Source organism: Scomber japonicus, chromosome 19 (assembly GCF_027409825.1).
Source record: "Scomber japonicus isolate fScoJap1 chromosome 19, fScoJap1.pri, whole genome shotgun sequence".
Lineage (NCBI taxonomy): Eukaryota > Metazoa > Chordata > Actinopteri > Scombriformes > Scombridae > Scomber > Scomber japonicus.
In genome coordinates this window covers 31514876-31529724 of record NC_070596.1, presented here as the reverse complement: position 1 = coordinate 31529724, position 14849 = coordinate 31514876, and the positions used below count along the sequence as shown (strand labels likewise).

Below are 14849 nucleotides of genomic sequence, written 5' to 3'. Positions count from 1 at the left end.
AGGCTGTCCCAATCAGTGGTGCCTGCACAATCCAATCACGTTTGAGAGGGAAACGACAAATTGAGTTTTTTTAGTTTTTTTTAGTATAAGTAACGGGTACTCACGGTTATGGATAGAAATGTAGTGGAGGAGTAAAGAGTACAATATTTGCCTCTCAAATGTACTTGAGTAAAGTCATGAGTACTCCCCAAAAATGATACTCGAGTAAAGTACAGATCCCTCAAAATTGTACTTAAGTACTGTACTCAAGTAAATGTACTCCATTACTGTCCGGCTCTGATCAAAACCTGTTGTTGGCTCATAAACACAGCAGAGGAAGTCATTTAGGAACTGGATCTCCACAATGTCACCAGAGTCAATGCACAGACAGCATGAATAATTAATACAAAGTTAAGTTATTACCATTTTAATTTTACTACTTCATTATTTCTGATTGAACTGTATGAACCCTCACATGTTCCTCTGCATCCCTTCATCAGTCACACATTAACAGCAAGATTAATAAAAACCATGAGCTTTATCAACCATGAAGAATGCATCAGTATTTAAACATATGTGCTGACTGCTCAAATGAAGCTGAAATATTTCCTTTTTTAAGAGAAGTAAAAAGTATTCAAGATGAACTTAGGCAAGGCAGTTTTATTTCTATAGAGCATTTCATACACAATGACACCAACTCAATGTGCTTTATATAAAACAGATGATAGTGATAATGATAAAAACACTTACAAGTGTTATTTAACATAGAAAAGTGATACAATCTGGTCATTAATATCACACATACTAGTTTCTTAACTGATTTTTATAAATTCTATCAAAGTATAGACCTACCACAAGCTTCAACAGGATGTTAAAGACTCTGTATCTCCTGGTGCACGCTGCCTGTTTAAGGGTTAAACAAGAAATTTAATAAAAGGAAAGGAAGAGTACTTAAAGTTTTTTTTTAAAAACCCAACCTTGATAATAAAAAGACAAAGGAATGAATACTTGATCAAAGAACAAAATCTTAATTGAGAGATATGCTAAAAGAGTAAATACATGAAAAGAATAAATGATAAGCAGGCTATATTTATAAATGTAGTTAAGGCTGCACCAGGCTGCTGAGTCCCTGCACGACAAAACACACAAGCTCCAGCAGCATCTCTGGTGGGAAGTCTGGTCTGTCCCACTCATCTCTCAGCTTTTTCAGCTTCTGATCAGTCAAACAGAGAAGCTCAGTCACCCAGCGAAGCTCCCCTTTCTCCTGCAGGGAGGCGGGCAACGGCTCTGGGAGACTGACCTGATCATCCTCCATTAGACTCACCTGGACAACAGAAGAAGACAGAGAGAGAAATATGTTCCTTAATGTTGTTATGCTGAGATCAGTACAGCAGCATTTAGAGTATGTCAGTCCTTCCAGGAAATCATGAGTTTATAATCTCAACAAATTCAGAAATCTCCACATTATTTGCAAGAGTTTGTAGTCTTACTAAATTACAACAACTTGTCTGTATGAAATGGCCAAATCAACAAGCGCATAGGATCACATTTGGTGTTGTGGTAACTGACGTCATGGCAGCACATTCAAAAAGGGTTCAGGCACTTTCAGATGGATGATACACAACTCGCCACAGATCAAGTAAAACAATTCCTAAATGTTCCCAAATGAGGTTTGATTCAGTAAGTCTGAAGAATACAAGCTTTTATGTTCATGGATTTGTACGGGCAGTATTGACTGACTTTATTGGTGCTAATATTGAGCTGGAAGTTTATTTAATAAAAGCTTTTAAATGGAACTCAAGTACAGTTTTGCTTTGTTGGTAGGAGGTTTTTTTCCACATTCCCACAATTTTACTGTAAAAACATAAAAATTGGAATTCTTTGAGGACAGTTGTTCCAAAATCAAATATTTTTGCAATAATCAGAAAACACCCTGTGATATTCTGGAGGGAGTGGCATGTAAATGTTGATGAAGGAACAAAACAAACCAGCTGCTGGAGAACTGTCAGTGTTTTAGGTTTGCAGCCAGTCAGAGCAGCAGCAGCACTGTCTGGTAGACCTGAGGAGGAAACATAAACAGAGAAGATCTTTATTTCATTCATCATGTGCTGTAGATTCTGTCCAATCAGTGTGTAGTGTGAGTCAGTCCTTACTGTCCATGGCTACGACCAGCCGATGAACAGCTTCCCTCTGTTCGTCTGCTTCCTGCTGATCTTTGGAGGAGGCTCCACGAAGAAGACGCATGAATTCAGAGACAAGCCGGGACGGTGAACACTCAGTCATTTCTTCATCCAACTGAAGACAGGAAACAGAGGAGGAGGTATGTCAACTTTGTGTCTCCAGTTAGTGATAAAGTCAGAACTTAAATGACAGGTTCAGGTTGTTTCAAGTCTTCATATGTGCTATTTATTCATTTTTAAAGATGACAAACATACATCATATGTCCAGTTAGGGATAAAAGTGAAGACAGACTTTAAACGTTCCCCTCAGACACCTCTGGATGACCACACAGAGCTTCACACAGGTTTTCATCCTGACTCTGGTTGTGGACATGAGTCTTACCGTTTCCTCCAGCAGTGTGAGAGTCTCTTTGTCACGCACGATCTCCCTGAGCACTTCCAGCAGATCATGACGGCTTGACCCAGGAAGTGTTTTCAGCGGCTGCAGATAAACTTCATTCTGTAAGATTCCTGCAAGAAACACACCAGCACCTTCCATTCAGAATATAAACTTCAAGACATCTGATTAATAATTATACAATCCACAATATTCAGTGACATTAATATCTCCCAGTGTGTCAAGGCAAGGGGGAAATAAAGCAGATTAAATCAGTCGGTTCCAAAATTCTCATTGTGGTAACCTGCAGCATGCAGGAACTGTTTAGATATGACTCTTCATTGGTTGTAGCTTTTTAAAATAATAATAACACAAAAAGAAAACATAAAATGATCCTTTAGTTGATGTAGAGGGTTAGGGTTAGGGTTAGGTCTCAGAAAATCAAACCAACCATCCTGCAGGTATTCCAGCGTCTTACAGGAGTCGTCTCCGTCTCCGTCAATGCTGATGTTCCCTCCTGCAGAGGTTTCTATGGTGTCAGTTTATAAGTTATTGGAAATAACATGGAGTCAACAACAACAGCATCAGTGTAACATTAGAGATGAGCAGTAAACAACTGAACTGAGCTTCTGATATCTCAGTAAAAATCAGTTTAAAAGTTGAAAGAAAACTGAAAACAAACCTTTTCCTGAACAAAAGTGAAATAGAAGTTATGAAGTTATTGATTCGTCTCAGCTTGCTGTTGTTTTAACATGTGATGTGAATCTAGATTCAATATTCAATATTCTATTCATTATCTGTTTCAACAGCAGAAAACACTTCTGGGTTTTAACTGTTGACTAATGCATTCATAAACTTATCTGCTCACAGCAATGTTATGATGTGTTATAAACACGTATTGATGTTTTATATGCTAATTATTACTGTTAAATATTTGGAGTAAACAGAAGGAGATCATTTCTGTCTTTAAAAGAACAAACTCTACAGATGTGATTTGCAGCAGCACTGACATGATTTATGTGAGTGAGTAGAGACGCAGAAACAGAAACGGAGAGATGTCTCACCCGCTGTCTTGATCTTCTCCAGACGGTAACCGAGGATGGTGCCTTTGGGAACAGTCAGACTCATCTCACTCCTCGTGTTGCCCTGATGGAACGCTCATAGTTTTACAAACAGTCAAACAGGAACACATTAGAGAACAAAGCTCCAGCGTCTTTGTTTAATAAAGAGAGACAAACCTCTCTAAAGAAATCACCTCTGAATCTGCTGACAGAGGAGCAAAGCTGCTTTATAATAAATAAAAGAAACAAAGTCATCAGTGTCTATGATGTAGTTGCTGTGCTCCCAGCTCATAGAACCTTATGAACCTACTAGAACACTGCGCTCCCAGCTCATAGAACCTTATGAACCTACTAGAACACTGTGCTCCCAGCTCATAGAACCTTATGAACCTACTAGAACACTGTGCTCCCAGCTCATAGAACCTTATGAACCCACTAGAACACTGTGCTCCCAGCTCATAGAACCTTATGAACCTACTAGAACACTGCGCTCCCAGCTCATAGAACCTTATGAACCTACTAGAACACTGTGCTCCCAGCTCATAGAACCTTATGAACCTACTAGAACGCTGCGTGCGTAACAAGCAGAATGTCTGCGCGATGCTCACCCGTCTAAGTAGGAGCATTTTAAAATCTTGATAATACGCTCTTAAAATAACAGTGAAATATTCGGCAGTGACTTCAGACCAAAGCTCCAGACGCCATGCGTGGGCGTGTTGGTCTCAAAACGAGTTGCGTGGGCGCATCGCGGGATGGGCTTACATGTTTTTCTTCCTGAACATGCGCTGTTTGACAGACTTCTGAGTGTGAACATGTTCTTATCAGTTTATTGTTCTTACATGAATCAGACTATTACCCCGATCATCATCATCATCAGCTGGTTAGAAGTTAAAGGAAGAAAAAGACAAAAACTCACCCACAGCGAACCATAGACTATTTCATGGATCCATCCCGTCAATGAACCGCCCATCAGAGCTTCAGAAGACAATTTGACACGAGAGCTGTTGTAGACTATCTGAGTAACACAAAACAGCTTTTCTTTCTTTGGTGTCAGCTTGGTCAGCAATTTCATTTTTTTCTCCCTGTAAAGACAGTCAGAGAACAGAGAGGAGGACGAGGACAGGATGAGGAGGAAGAGGAAGGTTGAGGATATTAAATGAAATGTGAGGATATGGAATGAAACATATTGATGAAACCACACTGAGTCCCTCTTTTAAAACATTTCAGCTGCAGTGTAGTCAGTGAACATTTACACCACTTACTGTGCAGTATTATTTTACAACAGAAAATACATATAATAATTATTTTATCATCATAACGGGCAAATGTTTAATTACAATTACCTACAATAAATATCTGCTTGTGACACTATGTAAAAATGTAATTAATGTATGTAAAAAGTGCTGACTAGAGTCTGACTGATAAACATTTTTCTAAAAGTTTTTAAGGTAGCATTTTATGTTTTTATATATGTTTGATTGTTTTTCCTCGACGTACAGCAAGGGCTCTGGAACCAGTCTCCTCGAGAGGGGTTGGACTCTCGTCCACTCTGGAGTTGCCACTGGTGAGAGGCACCGGGCAGGGGTGGCAATACTTATTACCCCTCCCCCCCCCGCTTGGTGCCTGTATGTTGGAGTTTACCCTGGTAAACGAGAGGGTAGCCTCCCTCCGCCTTCGGGTGGGGGGACGGATCCTGACTGTTGTTTGTGCCTATGGTCCAAACAGCAGCTCAGAGTATCCACCCTTCTTGGACTCCTTGGAGGGGGTGCTGGAGAGTGCTCCCTCTGGGGATGCCCTCGTTCTGCTGGGGGACTTCAACGCTCATGTTGGTAGCGACAGTGAGACCTGGAAGGGTGTAATTGGGAGGAACGACCCCCTGATCTGAACCCGAGCGGTGTTCTGTTATTGGACTTCTGTGCTTGTCACAGATTGTCCATAACGAACAACAACACTCGGGTGAAAAGAGGGGCGGAGCTGTCAACTGATCACCACCTGGTGGTGAGTTGGCTACGATGGTGGGGGAGGATGCTGGTCAGACCTGGCAGACCCAAACGTATTATCGTGAGGGTCTGCTGGGAATGTCTGGCAGAGTCTCCTGTCAGAGAGAGTTTCAACTCCCACCCCCAGGAGAGCTTCGACCACGTTCCGGGGGGAGGCGGGGGACATTGAGTCCAAGTGGGCCATGTTCTGTGCCTCCATTGTTAAGGCGGCTGACCAGAGCTGTGGCCGCAAGGTGGTCGTGCCTGTCGTGGCGGCAATCCCTGAACCCACTAGTGGAAACCGGCAGTGAGGGATGTCGTCAAGCTGAAGAAGGAGTCCTAAGGGCCGTTTTGGCCTGTGGGACTCCAGAGGCAGCAGACAGGTACCGGCAGGCCAAGCGGAGCGCAGCTAGGGCGGTCACTGAGGCAAAAACTCGGACATGGGAGGAGTTCGGCTCGAAGCCATGGAAAAAGACTTCCGGACGGCTTCGAAGAGGTTCTGGACCACCATCCGGCGTCTCAGGAGGGGGAAGCAGTGTGCCGTCAACACTGTGTATGGTGGGGACGGTGCGCTGCTGACCTCGACTCGGGACGTTGTGGATCGGTGGAAGACCTCCTCAATCCCATCGACACGCCTTCCGGTAAGGAAGCAGGGCCTGGGGACTATCTCTGGGGTGGAGGTCACAGAGGTGGTCAAAAAGCTCCTCGGTGGCAGGGCCCCGGGGGTGGATGAGATCCGGCCCGAGTTCCTCAAGGCCCTGAATGTTGTGGGGCTGTCATAGTTGACACGACTCTGCAGCATCGCATGGACATCGGGGGCAGTGCCTCTGGATTGGCAGACTGGGGTGGTGGTCCCTCTTTTTAAGAAGGGGGACCGGAGGGTGTGTTCCAACTATAGGGGGATCACACTCCTCAGCCTCCCTGGTAAGGTCTATTCGGGGGTGCTGGAGAGGAGGGTCCGTCGGATAGTCGAACCTCGGATTCAGGAGGAGCAGTGTGGTTTTCGTCCAGGCCGTGGAACTGTGGACCAGCTCTACACCCTCTGCAGGATCCTTGAGGGTGCATGGGAGCTAGCCCAACCAGTCCACATGTGTTTTGTGGACTTGGAGAAGGCATTCGACAGTGTCCCTCGGGGAGTCCGGTGTGGGGTTCTCCGGGAATACAGGGTTTTCAGACCCCCTGATACGGGCCATCCATTCCCTCCTATTCCCTGCAAAGCTCTGGATTTACCAGTCGATCATGGTTCCTACCCTCACCTCTGGTCATGAGCTTTGGGTTCCTACCCTCACCTCTGGTCATGAGCTTTGGGTAGTGACCCAAAGAACAAGATCGTGGGTACAAGCGACCGAAATGAGCTTCCTCCGTAGGCTGGCTGGGCTCTCCCTTAGGGTGAGAAGCTGGGTCATCTGGAGGAGCTCGGAGTAAGACCCCCTGCTCCTCTGGAGCCAGATAAGGAAGCATGGGCATCTAGTCAGGGTGCCTCCCGGACGCCTCCCTGGTGAAGTGTTCAGGGCCCGTCCCACCGGTAGGAGACCCCGAGGAAGACCCAGGACACGCTGGAGAGACTATGAGAGACTCTCGGCTGGCCTGGGAACGCCTCGGGATCCCCCGGGAAGAGCTGGACGAAGTGGCTTGGGAGAGGGAAGTCTGGGCTTCCTGCTTAGGCTGCTGCCCCCGAGACCCGACCCCGGATAAGAGGAAGAGGACGGTAACGGTAATGGGTTTTGTTGTTGTGTTTTTCTATGTGTTTGTTAAATTCCCAGTGTAGTTTACTGGTTCAGTGCAATGATGTAATTTTAGACATTTTTTGTTAAACTGTAAAATATCACAGCCTCTGTTAGATATCTTTGTCAGTGCTTGATATCCATATTTGAGAGATAATTGCGAAAAATGTGTTTATGTGTATATTCTGTGTATATATATATACATATATAGATTATGAGATTACATTGGAATTATTTTACTCTCTAATATTGTTATCAGCATCAGCCACAAAAATCCAATATTCAAACACTCTGAGATAAACAGGAACATACTTGTCATTCAAACTGTGAAATTGATTGTCGTCCACTGCCTTTCTCATCACAGCGGTGGATGATGCTCCGTCCACTGTGTCCATCGCTGCAGCTGCTTGCAGACCGGCTTGAGCTGCATCACCTCCTACAGAGCCTTGACCACTTTTGCCCCTCCGGTAATCATAATCCTCCATCAGAACCTTCTCTCTGACTTCTGCAGGGACATTTCACCTCAGTATTTATGAACTTTTTCCAAGCATTGAATCATTTTCACTGATTGTCTCACATGTTTGAGACCTCCTGACAAAGACTCATAATGCTCACTGATTGAAGTGCACACCTGTTTATGTCATTCACACTAAAACATATTATGTGCTTTATTACTTAGTTATATTATATATATTATATTTTAATATTATATTTTAATATCATATTATATTTTATTACTGTATTACTTTACTACCCTCTCTTCTTCAAATTTCCACTAGGAATTACAGTATAAATATTGGACCCGTCCATCAGAACATGCAGCATAATGAAAGAGATTCATCACACCAGGTCTGTGATTCTTCAGAGAAACAAACATCTACTACAAGTAAGAACATGATGATCCTATTAAATACAAATAATCTGTTTGTCCTTTTATTCTGAAACTTCACTACATGACGCTGATGATGCTTTCAAGATTTCAATATGTAATGAAGTCATCTTTGTTCTTGTTTTTGGTATCTTTACGGCTGTTCACATGTAGTTTTGTCAGAGTACACACCTGGTTCATCGTCCGGTTCCTCCAGCACGTCCAGCAGTGTTGTCGTGAAGAACTTTGTCTTGCTGAGGTTGAAGGGGATCTTTCTGACCTTGACTAATGTCAGCATCTCAATCTCCAAATTGAGATTTTCATTAGCTCTGAGGTTCTTGTCACCCACTTGCTCCAGAGTGGTGTTGGTATAATGTCTAAACATTGTGGACACAAGCACACCGTCCCTGTTGCTACTGTCAAATGGAAACTGGCAAGTAGGAAACTGGTTAAAAAACAACGTTTCAGATTTAAACTCTTAGAAAAGAAGCCGAGTAAAGCAGAAAGATCGTTGCATGAACAGAAGGAAATCTACGCTGAGAGTAATTACTGTGTTTCCTGTTAAAGGCGAGCTGAGTTTGACTGAGGAACGGACTCACACAACGGAAATACACACACACGGAAATACACACACACACACACACACACACACATGCTCACACAGGAACACACAGTCAGGAAGTGAACTCTCTGAACAGATAACAACAGCTGGAAAAGTCTGATTTGAATCAGTAGTGCACTTTAACACTTTCATAACCTTCAGTTGTTTGCATATTCAGCACTTTATGTTTTCATGTGACACTTTTACCGCCATCGTGTTTGCACTCATCAGTCCCACTGTGCCACTTTCACTTTCTAGTAGGGGAGACCAGGGATGGTTGTAACATGAGTTAGTCGTAACTCTTTTAATTCCTCCAATCAGGAACAAATTACAGTTCACCTGGTTCACTCTGCACATGCTAAATCTAGACCTTGTTAGTCCACATGTGAAGAAGCAGCACCATGTGGTAGACACAGAGTATTTTACTTTAACATAGCCTGCTTGTAGATAAACTCTTACAACTTAAAGCATGTTAATTGTCTGTGTAGATATATTTCAAGAAAAGCTAGTTCATAGAGTCTTAGTTGGGTGTGTGAACAGGAGGAACTGGTAAGACTGTTGAGGATAGCGCTCGCTCTGCAGTGTTACCAAGAATATAAATATGCATCATTGATAACATGTACTGTATGTAGGAAGACTCTGGATAAGCTGTTAAACAAGGCCAACTAAAAAGGCCACAAGAAAAAAATCAAAATCAAAATGGAGGAAGTTGTTTTTCATGCAGCTGTAGTTCATCGTTGAGCTGCTAGTAATGTTACACAAAGAACTTAAAGCTCACCAGGAAGAAAACTGCAACGCTCTGCAGTAGAATATGAACTAGTGGCTCACTACTGCCCTCTAGTGGCCGAAATCAAAACCTGTTGTTGGCTCATAAACACAGCAGAGGAAGTCATTTAGGAACTGGATCTCCACAACGTCACCAGAGTCAATGCACAGACAGCATGAATAATTAATACAAAGTTAAGTTATTACCATTTTAATTTTACTACTTCATTATTTCTAATTGAACCCCTCACATGTTCCTCTGCATCCTTTCATCAGTCACACATTAACAGCAAGATTAATAAAAACCATGAACTACATCAACCATGAAGAAAGCATCAGTATTTAAACATATGTGCCGACTGCTCAAAGGAAGCTGAAATATTTCCTTTTTTAAGAAGTAAAGTAAAAAGTATTCAAGATGAACTCAGGCAAGGCAGTTTTATTTATATAGAGCCTTTCATACACAATGGCACCAACTCAATGTGCTTTACATAAAACAGAAAAACATTAAAACATACAATTAACCTAACCCCCCCCCCCCCACACACACACACACACACACACACTAATAATAAAAACAAAGTACAGAAAAATAGAAAGATAGAAATAAAATGCTAGAATAGAGCATTAAATATAAGATTACAGCATAAAATTATGGTGTGTGTGTGTGTGTGTGTGTGTGTGTGTGTGTGTGTGTGTGTGTGTGTGTGTGTGTGTGCGCGCTTCTGGGTGAAGTATGAACTCAGAGTGTTTAACAACGAAATAAATGAGTTTCACATTAAAGGAATATAAAGCTAAAAGTTAAACAGAAATAAAAACATTCATATAAAACAAGATGATATTAGAATAAAAATAACAATAAAACATATTAAAAGTAGTTTAAGAAACAGAATTAAATAATAATATTAATAATAAATAAGATAAATTAAAATACAACTATTAAAGAAGTGCAGAGTGAGAGAGAGCTTTTATCAGTGTTGTTCTATGTTTGACCACCAGGAGGCGCCTCTGTACCACAATGTGACCAGACCTGCTGCTGTGTGTGTGTGTGAGAGTGAGAGAATGTGTGTGTGTGTGTGTGTGTGTGAGAGTGAGAGAATGTGTGTGTGTGTGTGTGTGTGTGTGTGTGTGTGTGTTTGTGTGTTTGTGTGTGTGTGTGTGTGTGTGTGTGTGTGTGTGTGTGAACAATAATAATAATTAAAGCTGCAGCGATGAACGCCCCCCCCCCCCCCCCCCCCATGCATGCCAGATACAATAGGGCCCTAATAATACTAATAATAATAATAATAATATAAACCCAGATTACTTTCAGATATATGTTATTGATCTCATTTTCTCTTTGAGGTTGTAATAAATGAATCCTGATCAACAGTTTGTGTGAAAATAATAAAATCTGATCAAGTTCAAATAAACTGAAGACGTTTCAGACTTTAAGAACATTTTTCATCATTTCATGAATGAATAATAATAATCTGATCATAAACATCCTGTCAGTGATCAGCTGTTCATCAGTTTGATTGATTCTCTGTGTGAATCTGAAGCTGTTCAAACATCAGCTGACTGAAGTTTAATGTTTAATAAACTTAAACACATGATGAAAAATACACGTATGACTCCTTTTTATTAATAATGAGATGAGTTTATAAACCTGTCAGCAGCACTTCCGGTTTAATAAGATTGATTATTGATTGATGAATGATTTTAAACAGAGAATCATCTTTAACCCAGTTTTAGAGTCTCTGTCTCTGTTAACTCAAATATGATGAGACTCTACAGCTGATCACATGATCACATGATCACATGGTCACGTGATCAATCAGCCCATTAACAGTAAAATGTTTTGTTTCAATTAAAGCAAAAAAATAAATAGAGCCAAATATTGTGTGTGCAGCTTCTCATGTGTGAATATTAAACACAATAAACCCTTTATACATTAATCAATCAGTTTAATGATCATTTAATAATAATAATAATAATAATAATAATAATTCAGATGTGTTCATTTATCAAAAAGATGTTTAAAAACTGTGAATTCTGTTTTTTATTGATATTTCACAGAGTCAACAGAAAGAGAATAAAATCACATTATTATGAATTTAATGTTAAAAAGACTGAACATTGATTTTATGACTCATAAATACAGTTTACTGTTTTAATCAAACTACAAAAAATAAGAAGTTTTAACTCTGAAACATTTCATGCTGAGATGTGTAGATATGATCATGTTTGTATTTATTTAACTGGTTTAAACTCAGCAGCTTCCTTTGATCTATAAAATGATAAATGTGAATATTTAACTGAAGCAACATGAGATGAATTCACTGCTGTGTGTTAAAGTTTAACCTGCTGATGTTTTAAAGTCTTTAAATATGAAATCATTTCCTCAATAATATGAAAAAAGGTGAAATAAGATCAAATAAGTTTCCTTCTGATAGAATATAAAACCATTCTTCTCTAAACTCTAAAACATTTAAATATAAACTTCTTTTTTTAATCTTTTTTTTTCTTTTTTTCCTCCTCTGATTGTGTCTCATCCGCTCAGCCAATCAGGAGGCCTCCCGAAATCCAGGCTGCCTACGTCACGGCCAGCTCAGCCAACCGGTGCAGAGGTCCCCGCCCCGGTGGTCGGTGTAGTCGGTAAAGTTTGGGACCGAAAACATCAGAGACAAGATCATGTTTTATTACCTCACAGTGAGACGCTGCTGCGGGACTGTGCGGGACTCTGACTGCGGGACTCTGACTGCGGGACTTTGCGGGACTCTCAACTCTTTGGACTTCCAGCAGGATTTTGTATAAAATGGGTTTTAATCTGCGGGTGTGCGCGTGCAGCTGCGGGTTCTAGTCTGCACTGTTTCGGGCTCCACTAAACCCGCAGAAGCGTGCTCCAGCCCCGCACGCTCCCCCGCACAGAGGGGGGGTTATGTTAGCCGTGGGTCCCATGGACGGGTCCCGCCAGAGCGCCTTCCTCCTCAGCCCCCCCCCACTAGCAGCTCTGCACAGTATGACCGAGATGAAGACTCCTCTGTACCCGGCCTACCCGCTCTGCTCCACCGGGCCGACCTCCTCCACCTCCCCGGCCACCACGTCTCCTAACCCGGGCGGGATGGCCGTCTCCTCCCCGGGGATCAAGTCGTCTGCGGGGCTTTCTTCCGGTCTCGGTTCCCCGCAGCTCTGCTCCTCCGCGACCCCGCACGGAATTAACGACATCCTGAACCGGCCGGTCCCGACTTGCACCGGAGGCACCGGAGCCGTAGCAGCAGCCGGAGCCGCCTCCTCCTCCTCCTCTCCCTCAGCTGCGGGGCTTCTTGCGGGTTTGCCCCGGTTCAGCAGCCTCAGCCCGCCGCCGCCTCCCGGACTGTACTTCAGCCCCGGGGCCGTGGCCGTGGCCCGGTACCCGAAGCCTCTGGCGGATCTACCGGGCAGGACACCGATCTTCTGGCCGGGAGTCATGCAGAGCCCGCACTGGAGAGACGCCAGATTTGCGTGTTCAGCCCGTAAGTGTGCGGGATGAGCGGGATGAGCGGGACTAAACACTTTAAAGGCTTTTTATACAAGGAGAAGAAGAAGAAAGGAATCACTGCTGATTAATCATCAGAATAAAAAAAAATCACTTTATTAAATTTAAAGAGAAGAAAATGATCAAAAGTTAATTTTAAAATCAGATTATTTTAACACAGAGAAATAATTCTGTTATAATAAAATATTATAATATAAAAAGTCAGCGGAATAAATGAGTTTTATAGTTTAAAATAAAAACAAACCCAGAAAGTGATATTAATGGGTTATTCATTTGTTATTAATTTATTATTAATGTGTTAATAATTTATCCTACGTGAAGATTAATAGCTGAATATTTCAGTCTGGGTCAAATTCTGGTTTTCATAATTTAAAATCCAAACTTTAACATTTTACAGTTTATTAATAAATCATTTCTCTGCTTTTCTTCTTTGAGCTCATGAAATATAAACATGGATTTATTTCCTCTCTGATTATAAATGTGATGTTTTACACTCTAACTCTAACCCTTTATTAAAACATGTTAGAGATGAAAACATGAAAATCAACTTTAAGCTGGATCTGTGATGTCAGAACAACCTGTAACTATAGCAACCGCAACCTGATGGTCTGTCTGCGCGGTTATACCTGACCTCAAAGTTAAATACATTTAATTTAATATCATTTATTATTATCATTATTATTAGTAGTAGTATTATTATTATCATTATTATTATTATTATTATTATTATTATTATTATAGATTATTATTATAGATTATTATTAGGGCCCTATTGTGTCTGTAGACCGACCAGCATGGGGGGGCGAGGGCCCGTTCATCGCTGCTTGCAGTTTTAATTATTATTATTATCATTAGTATAAATATTATTGTTATTATTATTATTATTATTATTATTATTGTAATTATTATTGTAATTATTATTATTGATGATCATTCAGCAGAAAACTGACTGAGGATCTGATCAGAGCTGAACTGATAATCAATCAGACTTGAGGTCACGTGACTGAATGTTTTTTTCTGTTTCAATGAATTTAAATTTCAGAGCATTTTAAAGTAAGATCCAAACATTAAGAATAATAGTTATAATAATAGTAGAAGTGGTAGTGTGTATATATATGTGTGTGTCTGGGCCTATCTGAGGTGTCTAAGGTGTCTGAGGTGGGCTCGTGTCTGAGGTGTGCTCGTGTCTGAGGTGTGCTCGTGTCTGAGGTGTCCTCGTGTCCTCCTGTCTGAGGTGTCCTCGTGTCTAAGGTGTGCTCGTGTCTCTCTCCACAGATCAGAACTCGGTGCTGTTGGATAAAGACGGGAAACGGAAACACACGCGACCCACCTTCTCAGGTCAGCAGATTTTTGCTCTGGAAAAAACTTTTGAACAAACTAAATATCTGGCGGGACCTGAGAGAGCGCGGCTGGCGTATTCCCTGGGCATGACGGAGAGCCAGGTGAAGGTGAGCAGCTCACACAACCCGGTTATTACTGAGCAGAGAGAATAACTCCCAATAATATATAATAGAAATATATAATCTGGAGACGTTTCTGCTAATTAATGAATCAATTAAAGAGTCTTATATTAATAATCTCACATTTTCCCGCGTGCATTCAGCTCATTTTAATTTATTATCATTAAATTAAAATGCTATGTAATGCACGAGGCCTTTCTATCATAAAGGTCACGAGCTTCTTTCAAGTCCAAATTGCTCCCATGATGCTTCCGGTTTATTTATTTTATGCTTTTTTAAAAACATTGTATTTATGTGGAAAAACATGCAGGATTAATGTTATTATAAATGTGATTTTAG

General features: G+C 41.4%; 1 protein-coding gene across 1 annotated transcript in view; it reads left to right on the top strand.

The window, feature by feature from the left end:
• Positions 1–12453: 12453 nt before the first annotated feature.
• Positions 12454–14849, top strand: part of nkx6.1 (NK6 homeobox 1) — a 2961-nt gene continuing 565 nt past the window's right edge. Inside the window, exons 1-2 of the mRNA XM_053340666.1 lie at positions 12454–13027; positions 14326–14498. Of these exons, the coding sequence (XP_053196641.1) occupies positions 12454–13027; positions 14326–14498 (747 nt within the window). The remainder of the gene's footprint in view (positions 13028–14325; positions 14499–14849) is intronic.